This window comes from Saimiri boliviensis, chromosome 14 (genome assembly GCF_048565385.1).
Source record: "Saimiri boliviensis isolate mSaiBol1 chromosome 14, mSaiBol1.pri, whole genome shotgun sequence".
NCBI classification, from domain to species: domain Eukaryota; kingdom Metazoa; phylum Chordata; class Mammalia; order Primates; family Cebidae; genus Saimiri; species Saimiri boliviensis.
In genome coordinates, this window is record NC_133462.1 from 83,947,196 (window position 1) to 83,974,079 (window position 26,884).

The 26,884-nt window shown below is 38.3% G+C and overlaps 1 protein-coding gene across 6 annotated transcripts in view; it reads right to left on the bottom strand.

The window, feature by feature from the left end:
• The window catches only part of LYST (lysosomal trafficking regulator), a 207,405-nt gene that overhangs the window by 19,584 nt on the left and 160,937 nt on the right, over positions 1-26,884 (bottom strand). For all 6 annotated transcript variants that reach the window (XM_039464278.2, XM_074385348.1, XM_074385344.1 and 3 more), the window contains 8 exons: positions 26,276-26,342; positions 24,804-24,960; positions 20,560-20,700; positions 17,424-17,641; positions 13,445-13,675; positions 8,078-8,267; positions 4,763-4,899; positions 1,044-1,142 (listed from right to left, as the gene is read on the bottom strand). In XM_039464278.2, the coding sequence (XP_039320212.2) occupies positions 1,044-1,142; positions 4,763-4,899; positions 8,078-8,267; positions 13,445-13,675; positions 17,424-17,641; positions 20,560-20,700; positions 24,804-24,960; positions 26,276-26,342 (1,240 nt within the window). The remainder of the gene's footprint in view (positions 1-1,043; positions 1,143-4,762; positions 4,900-8,077; positions 8,268-13,444; positions 13,676-17,423; positions 17,642-20,559; positions 20,701-24,803; positions 24,961-26,275; positions 26,343-26,884) is intronic.

Below are 26,884 nucleotides of genomic sequence, written 5' to 3' on the forward strand. Positions count from 1 at the left end.
GGGTGTTGTGGTGTACGCCTGTAGTCTCAGCTACTTAGGAGGCTGAGGCACAAGAATCGATCGAGCCCAGGAGGTGGAGGTTGCAGTGAGCTGAAATCACGCCACTGCACTCCAGCTTAGGCAACAGAAGGAGACTCTGTCTCAAAAAACAAACAAAAACTAAGTAACACAAACCCAAAACCCCAGTAACAGTAAGTTAAAAGAAGCATTGCATAATGTCTTATTTTCTTCCGTTTTATGATTCAACTCCAGCATCCTGGGAATTCAGTGGATGGCTAAAAAATAAAATTTCTTCCACTAAGTGGTACAAATCCAGATTACTTAGATTTTGCTGTCATTTAATTTACCCAGACGGTATGGGAATGTTGGACATTAGGGTTTCTAAGCTTTCAAACTTGATAGAATCTTAGTATACTCCTAAGCGTTCAGGTTTGTATTGCAAATATAGGTAAGTACCAAAATGCCATTTAAAAGCCTAAATACAAAACAGATCATAACTCAAAATACTGTCTCTGAAACAAAAAAATGGGACTATTAAAATTGTTTTTGGGCTGGGTGCGATGGCTCACGACTGTAATCCCAGCACTTTGGGAGGCCAAGGCGGGTAGATCATGAGGTCAAGAGATTGAGACCATCCTGGCCAACGATGGTGAAACCCCATCTCTACTAAAAAAAACAAACCACAAAAATTAGCTGGGTGTGGTGTTGTGTGCCTGCAGTCCCAGACACTCAGGAGGCTGAGGCAGGAGAACTGCTTGAATCCAGGAGGTGGAGGCTGCAGTGAACCGAGATTGCGCCACTACACTCCAGCCTGGCCAGACTGGTGAGACTCAAGTTTCAAAAAAAAAAAAAAACAATTTGTTTTCAAGATTTTTCATGATCCTAATAAAACCCTAAAGAATTTTAAGACCTAATGTTGGGAGCAGATTAAAGGCATAAACATTTTAAGTTAATCTTATGCACAATGAATTATATTTCATGAAGGTTTTCTTCCCCTCATTGACAAAGTCCCATACTACCCACACCGAAGGCCCAGAACCTACCGTGCTGCTTGTAAATCTGTTTGTGTAGGCTGTGATAACACCGCATTTGCTTCCAGTAAACAGCTGGCAGCTGTCAGGCACCCAAGCACAACTAGTCACCTTTGAAAAAGGACAACTCAAACATTATCGTTTTAAAAGCATGAAAAATGTTTCTACTTTTCTGACAACTATTTTTTTAAATCTCAAAAATTTTAGGTCAACATTTACTTGAAAAGAGTAGAAAGGTGTCAGATATAATAATACTCTAACTTTGAGCCAAATGTCTAAAAGTTGTTTCCAAATTAAAATATATTATAATGCACAGTTTATGTGTATATGTGCCTATGTGTGTATGTATGTGTGTATATATATATGTATATATATTTATATAAATTTAACAAAATGATTCAGGATTAAATTTAAGGTTGAGTGTGAATGTATGTGTACTTCACATATTTATTTGCTTTTGCTTTTATTTTTCTGCTGTTATGTCTTTGGTGGGGAAACAGCATACGTATAAATAGAGATATTGCTTCTAATAGTTCTAAAGATTGTGAAGCAGGAGAAGAAAGATAAGTGTGAATGTTAAAGATGGGATTATGCCTTTGGTACAAAATCCCTCAGTCCTAACCATGGAAGAGGCACCATTCAGGTTTGAGTTAATTTTTTGTGTGGCCTGACAGGTCCTCTTTTCTACACTAGCTGACCCCCATCCCTAGCACCACGTCTGCAGCAACTGTCCCCAAGTGCCCTTCTGTCTCCCCTCCCCCATGCTCACTTCACTAAGCAGACAGAGGCCACCAGCCACACACCTCTTCCTCTTCTCTCTCTTGCAACTCAACATGTTTCCCTGTCTTCTGATTCAGAGAAGGAAATGTCTCTGCTTTCAAGGTCAGCCTTGCCTCATCCCCAGGCTTCCTCAGAAACCTTGTCTTCTTTTTCTTACAGTTTCAAACTGTCTCTTGCTGGCTTCCTCCCCTGCACTACAAGTGTGTTCATGTCTCTGCTACCTTAGAAAAAGACTTTTTCTGAACTTAATATTAACTCCCGTTATGCCATAAGGATCTGCTGAATCCAATTTTATGTTTTCGGTTTCTTTCTTGAGTAGTTCTATTTGTAATGATTGATACTTCATAAATTCTATTCTTTCTTGGAGGTCTTCCAAAGAACAAGGAGAAAATGCACTTTTAAAAAATATACAGAATAAAACTCATTCTGTCTTGGAATTACCATATGGATCCAGTAAATCTTTTATCAACCTAAGTTACATTATAAGATTTTAATAACTAACTTATTTTTCTATATCCTGAAACATTTTGCTATTTCATCATTCTAAAAATTATTTCATCATTACTCATCAATTTTTCCTAACTCCGCAACAAACAAACAAACAAACAAACAAACAAGGAAATGAGAGAATGATGGAATCTCCCATGAGGATAACGTAATATGTGAACTAAATTGTCATCTTTTGGTTTTCTTATTGCATTGTCCAAAGTATAGCGTCATCTTTCAAGAAAGTAAAAAAGAAGGCTAGAGATACCACTTCTGTAGTCTACTTTTGGCTTTCATTGAACACAGTGGAGAATTCAGAATTTTTCATTTTCTACCAATAATAACCAAGAGAAGAAAGGTGACAGAGGAAGATGTTTCACAATTATGAGACTAATCACAACATGAAGTCACACAGCCATCAGGACTCTAAGACTCTAGTGATGATGATGAAATTTATCATATAAGTGAAATGTCAGAGTGTGAGTCTTTATATAATAATATCCTAGCTGAATTTTCTTAAAGAATTAATGGGTGAACAAAAACATGTCTTTAGAAATATATCTCTAGATGAAAACGCAATATAGTATTATTCAGTTAGTCATTTGACTCAAAGTATCACACAACATTATCACATTATGATACAAATGATTTTGCTATGTTTAAATTCTTTTTTTTTTTTTTTTGAGATCGAGTCTTACTCTGTCACCCAGCTGGAGTGCAATGGCGTGGTCTTGGCTCACTGCAACCTCTGCCTTCCAGGTTCAAGTGATTCTCCCGCCTCAGCCTCCCAAGTAGTGTGCCACCATGCCTAGCTAATTTTTGTACTTTTAGTAGAGATGGGATTTCACTATGTTGGCCAGGCTGGTCTCGAACTCCTGACCTTGTGATACATCTGCCTTGGCCTTCTAAAGTGCTGGCATTATAGGCATGAGCCACTGTGCCCAGCCTAAATTTTTTTATATATATGGTGAAATATTATTCAGCTTTTAAAAAGATGGAAATCCTGTTATTTGTGGTAACACAAATGAACCTGGGGGACCCTGTATTAAGTAAAATCTGCTGGGCCCAGAAAGACACATAACGTATGATCCTACTTATGTGTGGAATCTCAAATAAGCCAAACTATAAAAGCAGAGAGTAGAACAGCATTAGCCAGGGGCTGAGAGTGCTGGTAATGTGTGTGGAATGGGGTGACAGTGGTCAAAGGGTACAAGTTTCAGTTGTGCAGGATGATTAGGTTCTGGAGATCTAATGTAAAACATGGTGACTACTGTTAACAATATTGTGTTGGCCAGGCATGGTGGCTCATGCCTGTAATCCCAGCACTTTGAGAGGCCAAGGCAGGTGGATCACAAGGCCAAGAGATCAAAACCATCCTGGCCAACATGGTGAAACCCCATCTCTACTAAAAACACAAAAATTAGCCAGGCTTGGTGGTGCATGCCTATAGTCCCAGCTACTCAGGACAATGAGGCAGGAGAACTGCTTGAACCCAGAAGGTGGAGGTTGCAGTGAGCCAAGATTGCGCCACTTCATTCCAACCTAGTGACAGAGTGAGACTGTCTCAAAAAAAAAAAATAAAATAAAATAAAAAAAAATTGTGTTGTATTCTTGAAATTTGCTAAGATAGTAGACCTTAAATGTTCTCATCACACACATAAAAAATGCTAACTAAGTGAGGTGATGGATGTGTTAATTAGCCTGATTACAGTAATCATTTCGCAATAACATCAGCTTCTGGCTGGACAAATTGAGGGATATTAAAAACTAGCTGCTTGGCTGGGCAGAGTGGCTCATGCCTGTAATCTCAGCACTTTAGGAGGCTGAGGCAGGAGAATTACCTGAGGTCAGGAGTTCAAGACCAACCTGGCCAACGTGGTGAAACCCCATCTCTACCAAAAATACAAAAATTAGCCAAGTGTGGTGGCACATGCCTGTAGTCCCAGCTACCTGGGATGCTGAGGCAGGAGAATCGCTTGAACCAGGGAGGTGGAGGTTGCAGTGAGCACAGATTGCACCACTGCACTCCAGCCTGGGTGATAGAATGAGGCTTCGTCTCAAAACGAACCAACCAAACTACCTAGCTGCTATCAGTCTGACTCATTTTTATGCACTGTATTTAATTATTATAAAGAATCCATAAAAAAGTTTACCTGGGGTCAGGCACAATGGCTCAGGCCTGTAATCCCAGCACTTTCGGAGGCCGAGATGGGTGAATCACTTGAGCCCAGGCGTTTGAGGCTAGCCTCGGCAACATGGTGAAACCCTATCTCTAAAGATAATATAAAAATTGTCAAGGTGTGGCGGCAGGTACTGTAGTCCCAGCTACTCAGGAAGCTGAGGCAGGAGGATAACTTGAGCCTGGGTGGAGGAGGTTGCAGTGAGCCAAGATTGCGCTATTGCACTTCAGCCTAGGCAACAGAGCGAGACTCTGTCTAAAATTAAAAAAAAAAAAAAAAAGTTACCTTGTACTGTTGTGAACTTTGAATGAAGTTTACTGGAGGTTCACTTTGTTTACTCTTCAACCTTAAAATATTATCAGCATATCCCCAGCTCAGGATGGCTGACCACTGAATGTCCGTACTGTTCATGCTTCTCACACCTCAAGGAAAAGGAGAAAGAAAAGAATCAGATTGTCACTGCTCAGCTGTTACATGACAGCCTCAAACTGGCAGATTAAAGGCTGAAGTTCACATAGCAGAACATATCATTTGGTGTAAAACCATCTTTATATCCCTAAGATGGAACAATTTTTAGTTTTATTCCTTTAATGCTAATAGGATTCTCAGGGTGGGATTATATTTTTTCACTTACGTTGTTTTGGCTGGGATTTTTTTGACTCAAAACTAAAATTTCTGTTAAGAAATTATTATAAAAAACAATGACAGTCAAGCTTACTCTATTCATGTTCTGAGACACCTTTTCTTTTAAAAATAAATATCAACTAGATACTATTTAAATAACTTTCTAGATACCCAGGATGGACAACTGTTAATAGCAGGAAGACAACACTGCTAGACCAGAAGCAACACCTAGGCTGAGAAGGGAATTGTTTAATCCTGTCAACTGCAGGACTGTGTACGGCAGACCTTCTTCATTCAGGGAGGCTCTGTTCTCTCTCTCTCTCTCTTTTTTTTTTTTTTTTTTTTTTTGAGACGGAGTTTCACCCTTGTTACCCAGGCTGGAGTGCAATGGCACGATCTCGGCTCACCGCAACCTCCGCCTCCCGGGCTCAGGCAATTCTCCTGCCTCAGCCTCCTGAGTAGCTGGGATTACAGGTATGCGCCACCATGCCCAGCTAGTTTTTTTGTATTTTTAGTAGAGACGGGGTTTCACCATGTTGACCAGGATGGTCTCGATCTCTCGACCTCGTGATCCACCCGCCTCGGCCTCCCAAAGTGCTGGGATTACAGGCTTGAGCCACCGTGCCCGGCCTCTCTCTCTCTTTTGAGACAGAGTCTTGCTCTATCACCTAGGCTGGAGTGCAGTGATGCACTCTTGGCTCACTGCAACCTCTGCCCCCTGGGTTCAAGTGATTCTCATGCCTCAGCCTCCCGAGCAGCTGGGACTACAGGCAATTGCCACCATGCCCAGCTGACTTTTTTTTTTTTGTATTTTTAGTAGAGACAGGGTTTCACCATGTTGGCCAAGGCTGGTCTCGAACTCCTCAAGTGATTCACCTGCCTTGGCCTCCCAAAGTGCTAGGATTATAGGAGTGCCCGGCTCTCTCTCTCTCTCTTTTTTTTTTAACAACATAGTATTATGTCTTTTTGGCATAAAAATTTGGAAATTTTGACATCATTTCCCAGTACTATTATCTATGCTTTGTTGGTATGCTGAATATATCTAAATGCAGCATAGATGCTAGAAATGGTACTGCCCTTGAAACTTGCAATATTTTAAGTTCCTAAAGGAGAGATAATGTGCTTTATTTATTCCAGTATCCAGCAGAATACCCAGCATGTAGATGGGTATAACAAATATTTCTTGAATCAATCAATAGTATACTGGAAATAGGCAATTCATAGCTTTCTTTTTGTTTTGTTGAGTAAAATAAGAAAAGTGACCTAACTTTCATCTGTAAGCTACATTGCTGTTCAGTCAATGCCTCTCTAGAATGTCTATGTGGACTGTTCCTTGCTGGCTCTAGTGTTGGGTGTATCTAGTAAACACTGACCTTTCCCAGACCCTAGAGTATTTACTGGCCAATAAATATTTATTAAGCACTTAAGAGTGAACCAGGCACTGTGCTAATCAGCCCCATACATTATTGCATTGAATCCTTATGGTAAATTATCCTGTGAGGTAAATTTTTTGGTTATTCCTACTTTATAGATCAAAAGCCAGGATTCATGAAGCACGAAGTAACTTCCCCAAGGCCACATTACTAGTAAGCAGCAGGGCAAGGAGGCAAACTCAGGAGCTGAGCCTGCTGAGGCCACGGCAGAAACCATTCTATTAAACTACTGCTCTGGACATACTCAGGTTCTGACAAATTCCAAATACGCTATGCGAGGAAGTTAAGTGTAATTTGAATGAACATAGCTATTAAGGACACACTAAGGGTTCATGACTGTAGTGGCACAAATAAGACAGGCTTAGAATATGTTTGACATATTTAAGTCTCATAATGCTAAGTGATCATACCTGTCCTTTCTCTGTTGCTCAACAGAGAGAAACTTTAGTGTACTCTAACCACATGTTGATACGCTGGTGGTATTACTAGCAAATTACTTGTAAATTACCTCATAACTAATTGTAACATACTAATAAGAATAAACCATTGATATCACAACGATTATGATTAAGCAGATCTACCTTATCTTATTAACTCACTAAATATAGATGAAATGGTATGCATTATTTCTAACTATAAAAGCAATCATTCATTTCGTGACAGAAGTAAGAGTGAGTCTAAAAGAACTATGGCCCAGCTAGCATACTTATTTTCTTTAAGTGACTGATATTTTCTCTGGGTGCTGGCACCCTTGTATTGCAGTTTGGATGGAAGGCTATATACGGCTCCCAAGGAGCACAGTGCACAGAAGGTAATGGTAATTGCCAGCAGTGCTGGCTACTAACAGGCATCTAGTCCACACATTGGCTTTTAGGCAAGTCTGCATATAACCTGATAGGAAGAGATGAGTGCCCCAAGTCCATGCCTAGGAAGTAGAAAGAGTTCTTTTGCTTCTAATAAAATGGCTAATTTGGAATGGCTGCGAGACTACTCAAACAGAAAATGTCCCTAGTTTTCCAGTGTCTAGTTGACATTTAGAAGCATGAAGAGGCCTCTACTGCACAGCACTGTCCCACATGTTGCTTTTAGTGAGTCAGTATGTGAGGAGTCAGAAAAGTTTTCAGGAATACATGTCTTTAAAACCTATTTTCAAGGCTATCTTGACACTTTTGTTTTGTTTGTTGCTTAAACCCATGACTATATCCTCTAAGGTGGTAGATTTGTTGGTCAAATATGTCTGTCTATTCTGGAGCTCAAGAGTCTCCCAAATGTATCCTTCTGCCAAACTGATAATGTCTTCAGTTTGTGAACATAACCATTTATTCTTGTCCCCTTCAACTTCCTCCTCTCATTTCAAATGATGCTGCATTTAACGGTCTGCTTTTTCATATAGTATGTTTTCAATCCCACGTTGCACTAAAGAACCACAATTCTGAGCTGAGTTTTTCCACCAAGGACTCAAAGTAGCAACACAGATGAACTAGAACGATTCAAATCTCATGAAAGACATATCCAGAATGATTTTCATTATGTTTTATTTTACCTTGTTCCTTGCTATAAGTCATCAGAAGACAGAAATTTCGTGACAAACCACAGATTGCTCTGGTGGGCAGAGCCTGGAGAGAACCGAATCTTTCTCCATGGGGCTGGCTGAAGCAGACCACAGGTACTGGAGCACTTGGGGAACCCACGTACTCCCCCCATTTCAAGCCTTTTATCCATGATAAAGGACTCTAAAACCAAGACAAACAAAAAGCATGGACTTTTAAAAATTAGTAAGTATAAAATTACTCCTAATTTAAGCTCTAAACAAAGAGAATGTCATATGGATTATAATCTCTGTGAGGGCAATAATTACTTTACACATGTTTTTACTTCCCTATGCTTAGCATATAGAAATATTTTTTCCTTATTTGAGTTTTACTCTGTGGTTCTGGCCTAACTTGCATGAAAATATGTGGTTAACAATTAGAAATTCCTTGAAATTTGAGCAGAGAAAAAAAATTTAGTATATTTCTTATTTCTAGTTGAAATACCTAAACTAAAGTTGATATTTATTGGAGGATTGTAATTTGGTAGTATGACAAGCCATACGTACATATGGCAAGAGAAATCAAGACCACATGTAGCAAAGGAAACCTTACTCAGCTGTGAGCTCCTTGAAGAGAGGGGACACCTCTGATTCATCTACGTGACGAATGAAAGGAAAGTGTTTATCTATGTGCCTGGAACACAGCAGGTTCTCATCTCAAATAGAGAATGTGATGAGTGAAAGGAAAGTGTTTATCTATGGAACATACTGAAAGGATTAGAGGACCTCTAGCAAGTACTAGGGAAGAAGAGATGAGAAAGAATTGTCAGTGAAAAATAAAAGGCAGAGCTTGAGGAACATTAGGATTTGGGGAAAGAAACGTGAGTGAAGTCTCTTAGACAGTGATACCCATGTGGCTGCCCATGAATAGTAATGGAAAGGTTTCCTCCACTTCAAGCAAACACAATTATTAAAAAGTTTCAAAATCAAGAAGAAAAGACATAATACCCTTTTAAAGAGTTTCTCCCAATAGTTCTTTTTGTTCTCTTTATGACTGTTTTATCCTCTACTGAACTCTTCTTTTTTAGTGGATTCCCCTCTTTTAGATATTTAAGAGTTTAACCCATTATATTACTTTCAACTCTTCAGAGAAAATGCCACATAAAATAAAAATATTATACTAAGCAATTTTCAGTCATTTCTGTAAAAAACCTAATGATTTTTAGTGAAACTTGCTTATGTCATTTCCCAAATAAATTTAAAAAAAATAGGCGTCATTGACCTATATGCTATCTTTAAAATAAAATCATACCACTTTAAGAGCTATTAATAATTCTGTCAGCATATTTAGGGGATATGTTAATATACAGTTTTAAATGATATCATAGTTGTCTAAAAAATGAATATTTCTGGAAAAGCTTAAGAGCTTCAGGAATGCTCAAGTGGCAACAGAGGTTAGGGACAGGTAATTTGAAAACAAGCTTTTTCTAAAATCTTGTCTATCAAAGTTTTTTTTGTGGTTCCCCTATGGGATACAAACCTATCAATATTAAAGTTGAGAAAAATGTGTGTGCTAATTTTATAGTTATAATTTATCATCCATAATTCCTTGCCAGGAAGTTCCTTTTATATGAGTTGCAGAGTTTAAACTTCTAGTTTTTCAACGACACACAAAGATACAATGGCAACTCTTTTATATCATAGTATATTTATTATCATTCTCATCATCATTATTATTATAAGTTCTGGGATACAGTGCAGAATGTGTAGGTTTGCTACATAGGTATACATGTGCCACGGTGTTTTGCTGCACCTATCAACCCATCACATGGGTTTTAAGCCCTGCATGCATTAGGTGTTTGTCCTAATGCTTTCCCTCCCCTCCCTCTCAGCCCCGCATGGCCCCAGTGTGTGTGTTTTCCCCTCCCTGTGTCCATGTGTTCTCATTGTCCAATTCCCACTTATGAGTGAGAACATATGGTATCTGATTTTCTGTTCCCGTGTTAGTTTGCTGAAGATAATGGCTTCCAGCTTCATCCATGTCCCTGTAAAGGACATGATCTCATTATTTTTTATGGCTGTATAGTACTCCATGGCGTATATTGTCTTCAGTCTATCACTGATGGGCATTTGGGTTGGTTCCATGTCTTTGCTATAGTAAATAGTGCTGCAATAAACATATTTGTGCATGTGTCTTTACAGTAGAATGATTTATATTCCTTTGGGTATATACCCAGTACTGGGATTGCTGGGTTAAATGGTACTTCTGGTTCTGAGGATTTACCATACTGTCTTCCTCAAGGGTTGAACTAATTTACATTCCTGCCCATGGTGTAAAAGCATTCCCATTTCTCCACAGTCTCACTAGCATCTATTGTATCTTGACTTTTTAATAATTGTCATTCTGATTGGTGTGAGATGGTATCTCATTGTGGTTTTTGATTTGCATTTCTCTAATGATCAGTGATCTTGAGCTTTTTTTCAACAGTAACCAAAACAGTATGATACTGGTACCAGTACAAACATACAGACCAGTGGAAACGAACAGAGACTTCAGAAATAACACCACACATCTACAACCATCTGATCTTCAACAAACCTGACAAAAGCAAGCAATGGGGGAAAGGATTCCCTATTTAATAAATGGTGCTGGGAAACTGGCTAGCCATATGCAGAAAACTGAAACTGGACCCCTTCCTTACACCTTATACAAAAATCACCTCAAGATGAATGAAAGACAAATGTAAAACCCCAAACCATAAAAACCTTAGAAGAAAATCTAGGCAATTCCATTCAGGACATGGGCATGGGCAAAAATTTCATGACAAAAAGGCCAAAAGCAATTGCAACAAGCGCCAAAATCGACAACTGGGAATTAAACTGAACAGCTTCTGCACATCAGAAGAAACTACCATCAGAGTGAACAGGTAACCTACAGAATGGGAGGAAATTTTTTCAATCTACCCACCTGACAAAGGTCTAATACTGAGAATCTACAAGGAACTTGTACAAATTTACAAGAAAAAAAAACAAAAACAAATGACCTCATGAAAAAGTGAGCAAAACACATGAACTGACACTTCCCATAGAATATTTAAAGAGGAGTGCTTTATTGAAATGCTTTTTATACAGCTCTGATTGTTTTGAACTTCAGTGGTGAACTGAAGTTTACACAAGCATATCTGGGTCATCCAGATGACCACTTATAACTGAGTACTGTTGCTTGGTTTCAAGGCTTGTGTTTGCACTTTGTGTAGATGCCAAGTGAAGGCCCATGGAATCAAGGAGCAGTATGGTGTGGAAGGTTACACCATGGTTCAAATAAAGATAAGCAGTGACATAAATGTCATTACACATCACACAAAAGTGTAGCAAACCAAACCAACTTGCATCAGAGAAGACATTAATTTAAAAAACAGTGAGTGTCTATTATATGACCAGCACCTTCCTAGAAACTGGCGACACAGTGATGAACAAGACAGACAAAGTCCTTGCGTTTATGGAGTTCTATTCTATTTGGGATGGGAGGACAGACAAATAAATAAACAAAGACATATACAATATGTCAAGTGATGGAAGTGCTATGCACCAAAACAAAGAAGGAGAAGGGATCTGAGGATGATGGAATAGCTGTTTTAGACATAATCAGACAGAGATATAATCAGAGCTTATAGAAAGCATTTAAATGGGATTCAGGGAAGATTCTGAGGAAGAGATGTTTGAGCAGAGACTTGAATGAGATGACGGAACAAACTGGGGAGATAGCTGGGGAGTGGTTATCCCGGGTAGAGGAAACGATCATCACAAAGGTCCTGAGGTGGGAATGAAGCAGGTTGGTACCATGTTCCCACTGCGAGCAGACATAGTGCTCAGATCCTTTATATACACCAACTTTAACAGCCAATGAGCAGTTAAGTATAGTAGTAAGTTAAATGACATCTATTAATTTTTAGGGATATATTGTGAAATTACGTTGACATGTTAAAGTGAAAGATTGGGCTAGGTTCGGTGGCTCACACCTGTAATCCCAGCACTTTGGGAGGCCGAAGCCGGTGGATCATGAGGTCAGGAGTTCAAGACCAGTGAAACTTCATCTCTACTAAGATACAACATTTAGCTGGGTGTGGTGGCAGGCACCTGTAATCCCAGCTACTCAGGAAGCTAAGGCAGGAGAACTGTTTGAACCCAGGAGGCAGAGTTTGCAGTAAGCTGAGATCGTGCCACTGCACTCCAGCCTGGGAGACAGGGTGAGACTCTGTCTCAAAAAAAAAAAAAAAAAAAAGAAAAAAGTGAACAGTGACAGACTGTTGTTAAAAATAGTGACCCTGGTAATAACAGTGACTAAAGTGATTTGTGAGGCTTCAAAAACCAACACTCATAATTTAGTTTTAGCAAAACAACATTGCCTACCATATTAATCCTTTAAAATTGAATTTTACTGGTGGAATAAGTTTTGTTTGTATTTAAAATGAAAATTTGATATATGTGAACTATGAGCACAAATAATTTATATCCAGTGTTCTGTCTGATATAAAGTAAGATAATTACAAGGAAAAATAGTCAAAACAAGGTGTGTAAAAACCTTTTCCTCTTAAAATAGGTCATAGATGACTGCACTTTGAGATATACTGTGTTATTTCATCAAGGTTCTTTACAACTTCTTTCCCTTACCTTTTCATTTTCTGCCATTTCCTTCTGCAAACCCTTAAAGTGCTTTACAATTCACATTCTACTATCTTAGGCTGTTTTTATAATGAAGAATTTAGTTGAAGATTAAAATCCACTTTAGCTTTTTTGCTTGTTTGCTTGATTTTTCTATTTCAAAGTAAAAATTACACCTACTTCCTACTTTTGGAGGCAATACTTTTTATCATTACAATCTAGGGAGGCCAAAGAAATATGAAAAGCTCCCCCTTAAGTATAAACCAAAACATCCACATCACTGGTCAATCCTTTTGACTGAAGATGATAACCAAGACCATGCTCTGCATGTATACACTGGCACAGCAATGCTCAAACTGTTCTCTAGTCCTGATGGTTCTTCTCTTCTTATCTGCAAAATCCTATTATGTCACTGCCTTGGGAGGCTTTCCCTGGAAATAACCTTTCTTTCTGCTCCCTGAGGGAGCTTATTGTCTGAAACAAGCAATTCTTTTTTCCTCTGAGCTCCCCAAAGCACTCTCACATATTGCTAAACACAGCAATTACCTTGCATAGGATTCTGCTTTCGCTGCTGTACCTGCCTTGTAGTGACTGGGACACAGCTTCAGGCCAGGACCATGCTATTCACTCCTGTGTCCTTGGTAACTGGGAGAGTGCCTGGCATCACAAGACTCTAATCAGGTTTTGCTGCATTCAATTGAAATCTAAATGACATACCGGATAGGTGATTTCTTTGACCTGTTCTCGGGTCTCCCTGAAAGCAAACTGCACTAGCAACCCCACAGCAGCTGGAAGCTCTCCTTCAATGTTGAGCTTGGCTCCAGGTCTGCTCACATGGGCTGTATGGAACAGCTGACGGGGAGTCTGCCCATAGGTTTTTATCATGGTTTCCAGGGCTCGTCTCTGAACTGGATCTTCAACTGCAGAGACATCCATTCCAAAATATGTCTGCAGAATAAAAGAGTAAAGGAAAAAGACATATGTAGTATAAAGAAAGGCTTGGCAATAATATTAATACCAAAGGGAAAAACAACACTTTATTTTCTAGGTTGTGGAAGAAATGCTTTTGTTCATGTTAACAGTCACTCACGGTCTCACTGAGATCAGAAGTATCAATGTTTCTGAATAGGTGAACAAAAACAATGTATCTTGACTGATTGGTTCTAATTAGGCATGTTTATAAATTAGTTTTTAATTTAAGACCTGAGAATATCGTATAAGACTTGATACTAAATTATTGAAGAAGTTGCTTGTCCAAAGTAATGTATAGGAAAAGGCAAAAATAAAGTTAAAATACAATGCTGGTAGATAGTTCAGGAGAGCATTATTTAGGTTCTAGTAAATATTGTAAGTGAAACCAAAAGAGCAGCAATGAAAATTCAAAGCTCTTAAATGTAAAGGGTATTAATGTACTAATAAAATTATTGCACTAAGAAGGATATTTCTTCTTAGTGTCATTAGCCCATGGAGTCAGATGGAGAGCAATTTGCATTTACTTCTTTATTTCTAAAGCTGGCAGTCAGTAATTGAGTACAGATCAGCCATATTTTGTACATATCCACTTCTATGGGTTAACTTTTAGTATAATATATACTCAGTCACAGTGGCTTTCATTACATATCTAGACATAACATTTTTATATATGCCAAAATAAAATTCCAAAGATATTTCAGAAGTTAAGTCATCTTCAACTCAATTCCTCTCACAACTTCCAGCACCAGGGATCACATACTTTTTTTAAAAAAACTTTTTAAGTTCAGGGGTACATGTGCAGGTTTGTTATACAGGTAAACTCGTGTCACAGGGGTTTGTTGTACAGATTATTTTATCACCCAGGTACTAAGCCTAGTACTAGTAGTTATTTTTTCTGGTCCATACATGTTCCAGCAAAGGACATGATCTTGTTCTTTTTTATAGCTGCAAAGTATTCCATGGTGTATATGTGACTCCTATTTACTTTTGCATTCCCAGAGTCTAGCAAAATAAATGTTTACTGAAGATTTTTTTTAAAGTTAGTCTATCCAACAACATCAAAGAGTATACTTGAAAACGCAGGCCAGGTGCAGTGGCTCACGCCTGTAATCCCAGCACTTTGGGAGGCTGAGGTGGGTGGATCATGAGGTCAGGAGTTCGAGATCAGCCTGGCCAAGAGAGTGAAACCCCATCTCCACTAAAAATACAAAAATTAGCCAGGCATGGTGGCAGATGCCTGTAATCCCAGCTGCTTGGGAGGCTGAGGCAGGAGAATCGCTTGAACCCGGGAGGCGGAGATTGCAGTGAGCCAGAGATTGCAGTGAGCCGAGATTGTGCCACTGCACTCTAGCCTGGGAGACAGAGCAAAAAAAAAAAAAAAAATAGAAAATGTAACAATTCTACTAGAAATTTATCTTAAGGAAGTTAAGAAATGTACATAAAAATAACCATAGAAATGCTAATTTTAATAGCAAACACATCCTAACTAAATATCCAACAATAGAAGACTGTTAAATAAATTATTCTATAGCCATGTTTGTGAATATAGACTGAGTATCTCTCATACAAATACTTGGGACCAGAATTGTTTTGGATTTCAGGGTTTTTTTTTTGGATTTTGGAATATTAGCATTATTTACTTAGCAGTTAAATTGCTTTTTTTTTTTGAGACGGAGTCTCGCTCTATCACCAGGCTGGAGTGCAGTGGCGTGATCTCAGCTCACTGCAACCTCCGCCTCCCAGGTTCAAGTGATTCTCCTGACTTGGCCTCCTGAGTAGCTTGGACTACAGGTGCACACCACCACACCTAGCTAATTTTTGTATTTTTAGTAGCGTCAGGGTTTCATCATGTTGGCCAGGATGGTGTTGATCTCTTGACCTCACGATCTACCCACCTCAGCCTCCCAAGGTTCTGGGATTATAGGAGTGAGTCACTTGCCCGGCCCCTGCAGTTCAGTTTTTTTTTTTTTTTTTTTTTGAGACAGAGTCTCCACCCAGGCTGGAGTGTAATGGTGTGATCTCAGCTCACTGCAAATTCTGCCTCCTGGGTTCAAATTATTCTCCTGCCTCAGCCTCCTGAGTAGTTGGGATTATAGGTGCCTGCCACCATGCCCCGCTAACTTTTGTATTTTGGATAGAGATGGGGTTTTACTATGTTGGCCAGGCTGGTCTTGAACTCCTGACCTCATGATCTGTTCACCTCACCCTCCCAAAGTGCTGGAATTTCAGGTGTGAGCCACTGCACCCTGCCTCGTTCAGTATTCTTAATCCAAGAAATCTGAAATCTCATATGCTCCAGTGAGCATTTCCTTTGATTATCATTGTTGCACTCAAAAAGTTTCTGATTTTGAAGCAGCAAAATCTAAAAATTTTATTTTTGAATTAAGAATGCTCTACCTGTAGTAGGTATCCACCAAAAATAATGTAGAATGATACCTAATCACTTGAATAAATTTAAGACTATCTTGTTTAGGGAGAAGAAAAGGTTACCAAATAGTATTAATATTATTATTATAGAAATGATCAATGGAATGATATACATGTATAGAAAGAAGTCTAAAGGTGCTTTCACTATTTATTTCTGGATGGTGATATCAAAGCGGACTTTAAAATTTCTCCCTGTTGCTACTCTGTATTTTATACATTTTTCTAACAAAGTACAACTACTTTTTTGGTAATAAGGAAGCATGGTGCCGTTTTAAAGTAGAATATGTATGCAGGATAGCGTGCAGAAAAGATTTAACATAGCAGGATTGACTGCTATCTCTGGAAAAACCTGCTTGCAAAGTTGACCCTTGGCTGTCATTGTCTGGGAACTTGGATTTCAGGAGGGGTCCTACCATTCCCTAACTGATAAGAGTAGCTTACTGTGCCTAAACTATACAAACAATGCCGTTTATGCAGAACACCTGCTTTCCTTTTGAGAGTCTGGAATTTCAGCATGTGGGAGGCAGAGGGTGCCTATGTTACCAACCCCAATAAATATCGTGCACACTGAGTCTCTAATGAGCTTCCCTGGCAGACATTTCACATGTGTCATTATGACTTGTTGCTGGAGGAAGCTGAGTATGTTCTTTGTGCTTTACCAGGGGTAGATTCTTGGATGTTTGTGCCTGGTTTCTCCCAGACTTTGCCCCATGCTGATTCTGCTTTGTATAATTTACTGTCACAAACCTGAGCTGGAAGGATGACTATATGTTGAATCCTCAAGTCCTCCTAGTGAATCATCAAATCTGGAGATGGTTTTGGGAAACCTCTGGAACAGATAGTATCTTTTTTTTTTGAGACGGAGTTTCACTCTTGTTTCCCAGGCTGGAGTACAGTGGCATGATCTCGGCTCACTGCAACCTCCGCCTCCCGGGTTCAAGTGATTCTCCTGCTTCAGCCTCCTGAGTAGCTGGGATTACAGGTGATTGCCCAGGTAAGTTTTTATTTTTAGTAGAGATGGGGTCAGGCTGGTCTTAAACTCTTGACCTCAGGTGATGTGCCCACCTTGGCCTCCCAAAGTGCTGGGATTACAGGTGTGAGCCACCGCACCTGGCAATAGTATCTTATTTTTAAAGAGAGGAAATATAAAATCTGGAAAATCTTAGGTAACAGCTTAATGGTACTGCTAATTCTCTTTGATGACTTGACTATTTTAAAGGAACACCCGAACAACTAACCTTAAAATATTCAGGTTCTATCTTACATAAATACAGATTATTTTAAAACAGTCACTTACAGCAGGATGAAAAACATTGATTGCTTGAACAGAAGCTTTCCCCTTTTGCTTATACCCAAACACCAAGTCAATCCACTGACAGATGTTCTGGGACACACAGTCAGACTCTAGAGCCTGCCGATGGATGAGGATAAAAAGACGAGGATCATTACGTGCCCAAGGAGGGAGGTTGACGTGATTAACTCGTTCACCATTCTGACGCACACCAAAATCAAAACCTAAAAGAGAAGATTAATATTAATATTTAATTCCCCCAAAAGACGTTTCATTTAGCCACAGAGCAGGTCTTAAGAGTTCACAAAAATGGCTGATTGTGTGCTACAACCAACCAAGGGAATAGCAAGGAGGATTTACATTTTAAATAAGGAAACACCACTGCTTATCTACTTATTTACCTACTAATAGTGCCATGTTAGCTAATGCTATCATAATTAGAGATCTTTCAACTTTATCTTTCCACCACTTTACAACATATTGAAGAAAAAAGGAGAAAACCACTGCCTACTAATTCCAATATTCTCACTATTCACATCTTCAAGGACATCAAGTACTTAGATATCTATTCAGTTGTAAACCTGATTATAACCAAACTAAGGCTTTGTATAAGCATTTCTGAACTATTGGTTATTAATGTTTTAATAAATTTAAGATTATATTTAGTAAATATTAGTATTCTATAGTTTAAAAACCTAACTAATACAAAGTATACACATTCCTAAAATTAATTGCCATAGTCTGTTAATTTTTTAAGTCTATAGGTCTGTTCTGACTTCCTTTTCACTAAGCATTCCTGTAGACAACAAAATTATCCAACACATGAAATACAGGGTTCTTGTGATGTAAAGGGGCTAATATCTAATTGTCTTATTAGTCTGCTAGTATACACTAAACAAAAATCTCAGAAGTGTTTGTTTAAAAAAAATTATTCTAAAGGAAATGTTACCTTTAAACAGAAATGGCTTTTATGTGCTACATTTTATAGTGTGCTGAACACTATCACATAATAAAAATTTTAAAAGACCTTTTAAAAGCTGATTAAGTTCCATATAAAATTAAGTTGCTATCTGTCTGTCTACTTTTTGATCTTGTAAAAACAGTTGAGAAAGCTCAGCAGTCATTGTATAGAGCAGCTGCATGGCTGATTTAGGATGGACTGGCTGAGCGCCTGCGGAACTCCATGTGTGTGGCTTCTGGAGAAGCAGCAGCAGGAACTTATTTAACAGTGAATGAGGTATCTGGGGATGGGCTGGGAATGGGCTATGTAACAGGGCATTTGTACAAACTCAATCATTCGAAACTTTCAGATGTTCTGAGGGCACATCACAGAGGTAGACACTCAACCCAAAGCAGACAACTGAGGTACAAGACTCTCAGAGGAACACTGATAGGAAATGACATAATGTACACTGTAGAAAATTGTACTTTTCAAAAATGGCTATAACAGCATTTCCTGTCTTGCATGCCCTTCCAGAATCTTGCTACTTTCCATCACAAGGCAGTCTATCTTTCTTTCTTTAGAATCTGGGAAGGCACTGTGACTACCTCAACAAATAGGAAGAATATAGCAGAAGTGATGCTGCATGGCTGCTAAGGACAGGCCGGAAGAGGACATGCAGCCTCTGTTCGTCTCCCTCTTGGAACACTCATCTTTGGAACCCCGAGTTGCTAAGTAGGACATCCAGGACTGCCATGCTGTGGGGAAGCCTAAAACTAGCCTACTTGGAGAGACCACATGAAGAAGCACTGGCTCTGCATGAAGAGAGGGTGATGTCCTCCAGTTACCTAAGGCTCCATCCCCTGCCTGTTCCAGCTCCAGAAAACCTGAAGGCAACAGCATGAGACACCCTGAGCTAAAACCACCTAGCTGAGCTGTTTCTGAATTTCTGACCTATTTTTTTTTAATTTCTGATCAATAAAAAATAATTTTATTATCTGTGATCAGTAATAAATTTATTATTGTTTCAAGCCACTAAGTGTTGAGATTATTTGTTATAGAGCCATAGATAGCTAGAACATAAATATAAGAGACCATGGACAGACAAAACAGGCAGTAGATTCAAACAGGAGTCCTAAATAAAAAGCTTCAAGGCAGGTACCCCAAAGTTAAGGTGCTGATATTTGATTGAGGCATTTCTCACTAGAGCAACACTATGAAATATGCTCCAGGGTAGCATGAATCTACTGACGATTCAATAATCAAACAACCTCAGAGAGACAGTTAGTATACAATAAAATTCTAAAGGAATTTGCCCAACACTAACTTCCTAAAGCTATAATGCTCAACATCATGTGCTCTTAAGGACCACATACAATTACAGAATTAAGTAATGTAAGAAAATGACCCAAAGATACCCTTTAAAGGGTTAACTGATCTTCTATTTAAGAAGAGCTAAGGTTGGCAGCCAAGATTATTGGTTGGTATCACAGAAAACCTGATTTTATACTCCAGTATTCCTTTTGGTTATTAGATAATTCTGGGCAGAGTATTTTATTTTTATTTTGGTTATTCCTCATAAAATAATTGAGATTTCAGTTAATTTACATTTTGCTTTCAATGAAATCATATCTTTTATTTTTAAAGTAATAAGCACATTATAACTTTTATATTCAGAAAAAATAAAGCAATTTCTATAAAATTAAAATACATATTTACAAATAATTTTAATAGTTAAAAGTTACAGTCTTCCAAACATATTTAGTCCTACAAAATACTTAAAATCTTCAAGCTTATTTGAAAATAAAATTATATACTTAATAAAAAAAATTTTATCTTATTTGGGGACTCAAATTTTAGGACTTAAAAAAGCTATTTTCAGCTGGGTGCAGTGGCTCACGCCTGTAATTCCAGCATTTTGGGAGGCCAATGTGGGTGGATCACCTGAAGTTAGGAGTTCAAGACCAGTCTGGCCAACAGGGTGAAACCCTGTTTCTACTAAAAATCAAAAAATTCGCTGGGTGCTGTGGCACGTGCCTGTAATCCCAGCTACTCAGGAGGCTGAGGCAGGAGAATCTCTTGAGGCAAGGAGGCGGTGGTTGCAGTGAGCCGAGACTGTGACATTGCATTCCAGCCTTTGGAAAATTATAAAATCATCACGAGTCCTCAGAAATATAAATTAGAAATAATTTATTACTATACCTTCACGGTTAACCAGGAACTCTGGAAGATAGAAAAACTCTGGAATAAGTTCTTTCACATCAGTCATAGATTCAAAAGATGAGAGTCGCCAAGTTGTATTCGTAGAATGAAAAGTTCTGTCTGGAATGTCAAAACTTTGATCTATTAAAAAATACAAATAACACAATTAAGACACAAAGGCCTAATTCTATTTGAGGCCTATCGTAATACATTTACTTTTGCTACTCAAAAAGATTAAAATAATGCTCATTTTGTTTGCCCATAGTTTAAAAGAAGTTACTCATGTTCTTGAAAATAAGTATTTCTATAAATATAACTTGAGATAATATAACATTATTTTTCATCTGTATTATGCTTTTGTAATACATATAATTAGATTAGTTTATATCATTTACAAAGTAGAATAAAAGTTCCACAAAAACAGGGTCCTGGGATATCACTCACACCTAGCACATAACAGGTACTTACTTAATAATGGCTTATGTACTGAATAAATCAATGAATGAATGAATCATGAAGAAGAAAAATGAAAGTTCAAGTAGGTAAACAGTTTTTTCCCCATCGGGAAGCAAAATGATTCCTTCACTTTGAATTGTTAAGACTTATTTTTCTCCTTTCTTTACTTGCTTTTTTGGGGGGAGGGGGCGGGGGGGGCGGTGTATGTTACGGTGCATTGTTTTTTAGGTGTCCTAACTCTGAGCTAAGAATTGAGTAAAATTTCCTATGAATGAAAATGAAACTAAGCATAGTCACTCTTTTGTTCATTTTTTTCCTAGGACAGACTATTAATAATCAGGAATTGAGTTTAGACTCTCTTTTCTGCCAACAATTATCAGACTTTCTAGCTATAGGGAAAGGCGTAGAATATTAAATGATATCTAAAAGTTCGCCCCTGAAAACAGTAGCAGTTTACATGTTTCTTAGGAACCACATTGCATCATCTAAAACTCAGTAGAAATTTGAACACATCTTTTCATCTGGAGACTGCCACAAACACATCTTAACATCAGGTTTCTTCTCCCAGCCTTGGTTGCTCTGCTGAGCAACATCTTCTATCACTTTTATCACTTTCTCATCTACTCTGTTGAGTCAATTAGCATTGGCTGGCCACTAAATAAAATCCAGGAAGAAATAAGGTTTAGAAACATTTTCACAGAAAGTAAGAAAGGTCATTTAAAGAAGTACCTACTAACTCACTTAATAGAAAAAGTTATCAATCAAAATGGAATTCAGAAAAATTAAGGTAATTCTGTAATTCCATGGTGAAGTCAAAGTATCTAAAGCTAAGACTAAGGAAATATGGAACAAGAGAAGCACATCGGGTAGGTTCTGTTCAGATTTTAAGATTCTCTGTAGTTTCCTACATTTTATTAAACACTACTACTACAAATTCCTATTATCTAGAACTGGCGTCCCCAAACTATGGCCCGCGGGCTGCATGCCGCCCCCCGAGGCCATTTATCCGGCCCCCCCGCTGCACTTCAGGAAGGGGCACCTCTTTCATTGGTGGTCAGTGAGAGGAGCACAGTATGTGGCAGTCCTCCAACGGTCTGAGGGACAGTGAACTGGCCCCCTGTGTAAAAAGTTTGGGGATGCCTGATCTAGAATATGCATATATTAAACCTGTGGTTCTCAACCAGTAGCACTTTTGCCTTCCAGGGTTATTTGGCAACGTGTGGCAACATTTTTGATTCTCACAACTGGAGGGCTGGGGGTGGGTGGTGATGGTATCACTGGTACTAGTAGGAAGAGACCAGGGATACTGCTGAATGTCCTACAATGCACAGGGCAGCCTCCATGACAAATGAAAACCAAGTTCATAGCTTGAAATGACTACAATGCCAAGGTTGAGAATTCCTGCACTAAAGCCAAGAAATAAGTTCAAAGCCAACAGATATCACTTGAAACTAATGAGATGAAAGTGAATGGAGACTGAGGTCATCCTAGGGTTTACACAAAATCTAGTCATAAATACACAATAAAAAAACACAATATTTGTGTGTGTGGGGAACCTTGCAAGTGCTGTGGCAAGGGTCTGAAGCTTCAGCCTATTTCCATATAAATATTGATTTAGAAAAGATTTAGAAATGTAGGCACATAGTTATTCCTTTATATTATCATATATAATCTTACAGTTACTTATAATCATAAAGATATATACTCAATATAACCTTTAATTTTACTAATGACTATCGGATTATGAAGCATGGAACTGAGGTGACACTGTGAACAAAGTGATCCTAAGGCAAGATGCTCTAAGCCCTCTGTCACGCCCGCATAAGGGCTGCTAAAGGGCGCCTCGGCTGTGCGGCAGCGCCGGTGCTGAGAAAGCGTCTGCTGTTTAGCCAGCTAGGGAAGATGTCCAAATTGGCCCAGATGTCTCCTTTCTGGGGAAGTTAGGAGAAAACTCTGCTTCTCCACGCTCTTGTGGCAAGGCCTGCTGCTGTCAGGGAAACACACAGACATCTGGGTGCTTAACTCTCTCTATGTGATGCTGTGCTTTCGTGGTCATTTTCCATGTCCACTCTCACACTCTGCTTCTGCACCTGGTTTCTCTTTTTCTCTGAAGATAAGAATTAATAATAGTAAATGTCCTTGACATTTCTGACAAATATGTGAAGAGTGCTGACGCATTAGGTTTTCTTCTTGTCTTGGCTACCTGAAAGTCCTGGGCCCCTATCTCCTAGACATGTGATTCACCTGACCCTATCACTGACCACCATTATTACCTCACCCTACCTTCCCTGCTCCCTGCTTTGTACCCAATAAAAAGTCAGAGTGTCTAGGCACTTGATGCCACTGCAGGTCTCTGTGCTTTGGTTGGCAGTGGACCCCTGAGCCTAAACTCTCTTTTCTCTCTCTCTGTTTCTTTTATTTCTACAGTTTCTCATCTCCGCATCAGCAGGAGGGGCTGACAGAACACTGTAGGGCTGGACCCTACAAATATTATATATGAATACATTCATAATAGTAACAGGAGTAAAAATATTGATAAATTTTAGTTGATTGGCAGTTTTATATTAATGGATCCTTGGGCTACATTAAATGAAATGTCGTCTTGGATGAAGGGAGGTAACCATTCCGTCAAACACTGTGGGGGCCCAAACCACCTCCGAAATATATGTATGTATTTATTTTGACTGCCTTTTTTTTTGTCAAAAGCATTCACAGATCAGAACATGTCCAGAAAGATCTTCAGAATAGTGACAGGCTTGGAAACCACAGCAAACAAGAATGGCTTAAGCACTGTTTTTCAAAACTCTTTTAGTACAAAAACTGCCTTATTTTTTGGTATTCCTTGCAGCAGCTGGGATAGGACCATGTATCTAGGAGGCCCTCAATCTGCTGTTAAATTAACCAAGGATAATTAGCCAGGGAAAAACAAAACTGAGAGAGAAAGGGGACAGGCCAACAATGTTCAAATATTTGAACAGCTGTCCTACAGAACATTTGTTCTGTTTACTTACAGAGAGACAAACATAGGAAAGCCCCTTTTACAGACCAGTAAGACTGAATACAAATTCACTCCTCTCATCTATGAGTAAAAAGCATGAAGAAGTTCAAGAATGGTTGAGTAAAAGAATGGATAATGATTCCTCAAAGGATTCTGATGCCATGAGAAACAGCTATAGAACTAATATCACAGTCCCCATTAGAAACTACAGGTGAGTGTGTCCCAATTTGCACAAAAACATAAATTCACTCCTATCTAAGTCATGTTCAGGCCTGAGGTAGAAGACTATTAACTAGAAAGCTACCACCATGAAGTTGCCAGTGTGCCTCTTCTTTTATTTTATAATTTTGTTATAGTTAGTTATAACAAACCTCAATAATGTACTCACCTTTAGAATAAACTACAATAATGTACCCTATGTACAAATAATGTACATAGGCTCCAAAGGTAACTTACATGATCTGAAATAAGCATTAGGTAGAATGTCTTTAAAAAGTGAATTGCATAAACTTTAAAAGGGTAAATTTTATGGTTTGTGAATTATATCTTAGTTTTTAAAAAGTGAATTGCATTTTTATAAACTCAGACATGTTTAATTTGAAGTTAAAATTTGAGACATTAGCAAGATGATTTGGCTTACTACAGCTTTTTTGAAGAGAACTTGGGAGAAAAAATAAATAGAAGTCTTTTTCCTGTAGTTTGATTAGTCTCAATAGTTCTTAAAAAGTCAATTTTTTTTTTTCTGATGACCCAATGTGACTTTTTAGGCTGTTATAAAAAACATTTTTACCTTGATAGGCTAAAAACATTTTAGTGAAAGGAGGCATCCTAACCAGGAAGTGAAGTACAGTGCCACTGTTGGAATAGTGAGAGCCATAGTGATAGGGCTGCACGGGAGGCATGGGGTCATCTTCTCTGGCTCCTTTGCGGTACTCTTCCTCCAAGTACTGAAAGAAACAGTGAATCAAGAGAATTCATGATTGTGGACTCCAGGCAACACCAGAAAAGTGCTGGATGCTTTTTTCCTCTCCTTCTCTATTGCCCCTCTGAGGCCATTCTCCATGATTGGCCCTCCCTCTCTTGCCCAGAGACTTCAGCTTCCTTGAGTGTCTCGGAGTCTTCTCCTTGGTGCCTCACTGAGACCCAAACGCTCAGAAGCATTTCCCATCTCCACCTTCACTCTTTCATTCCCTCATAGAAAACCTACCTAACTTTGAGCACTCTGCCTCCTAACTAATGGCTCATAATGTCTAAGCTGATCAAGCACCCAACAAATAAGAGGTGCTTCTGTCACTAGAGATATCTTCATTTCAAAAGAGTTTCAAGGTGTAATGCTATGTTGTTTAGAGAATTGCTTCTCTAAAAGTAGCAGAAATGCAACAGAAATGTAAAAACGATGTCACATTATTGGTAATAATATAAAATTTTAAGTCTGTTTTACAGTGCAGTTATACACAGTTCAAAAAAATACGGTAATTTTTCACTACTACTATCTTCCCATCAGAAAGTAGGAAGCTCAACCAAACATTTAATATCTGTCACTATTCTTGTCTCCCATAGCTTCTGTCTGGTTCTGATAACAAAGTCAGGTATAGTGGATTTTCAAGAGTCACTTCTTGATTCCCACAGCAATGCCCCACTTTCAGCTGCTGAAGAATCAAGTAGTAACAGTCATAAGATGCTTAAAGGGATGTTGCAGGAACTGTGGCATAAAATTATGTGATGAATATGAGAAAAGTGTTTCAGATGCTCCTGTCTTGATACTCTTGTGAAGAATGTAATGTTTAGCTATTGGGTTTTTAAAAAATTTCCTATAGAATTTCATTAATAGTAATTTCACAGAAAAAGGTAATTCATTTCCTTTTAAAAATGTTAAAATCTGATAAAATAAACCAATGCATAATTTCCTGAATATTACTAATGGTTATGGTATATTATAAATATATTAAAACTTTATATAAATAACGCTAGGGGATATGAATAGCAGGTCCCTGGATATCTTTGTGATTTTTATAAGGAATATGACTACTACATACTTGAATAAACAATGAGTTATTATTGGCTTACAATTTATGCCAAAATAAATGTATTCTTTTTCTGTGCAATGTGTTCTCAGAAAATCAGGACAGAAGATGGTATTTCATTTCACATAATGATTTCTAGTTGTCTGTCAATCATAGCACAAGAAAGTAAAAAATCAGTAGTAAGTCTCTAAAACAAAACACAATTTTTCATTTAATAAAGTATGAGTAAGAAAGCTACCTTATATGTGTCCACATAACGATCTTCTTTTTCTTTATACTGCACAGCTATAGGTTTAGAGAGATTTCTACAAGAAAAGAGTAATTTTAAAAATTAAATATTTTGATACTGTCAAGATTAAGCTCCCTAGATGTTTGCATCTTATAAGTAGGTAAGTGGTCAATCAACAAAATAGTCCGCCCTTATTTCTCTGCTTAAACATGTTGTTTTGCAACTAACAGTCACTAATCAAAATTATTATTTCAGAAATTAAGGTAGAATTTTCCCCACAGAGCCAAACCAGTATTAGAAATTCTTGACTTACGAGTAGCCTAAACAATAAGAGCTACTACTGTCCTTCTTTCCCTTACTTCTGCAGCTTCCTCCAGAATTGTAGCTGATGCTGCTCATGGGAGCAGATTCCTGTAACAAGCCCTGAAAGTTAATGTCCCATTTTCCAGACCTTGCATCCAGTTAGGCAGTGTAGGGTGAAGGACAGTTTCAACAGAACTTAGGAACGGAGGAAGATGCTGTGTAATTATCAGCCTAGTTAATAAAAATTGAAGAAATAATACATGTTTAAAATGACCAAGCTGAAATCTGGAGAGTGAGAACTGAAATATTTGGCTA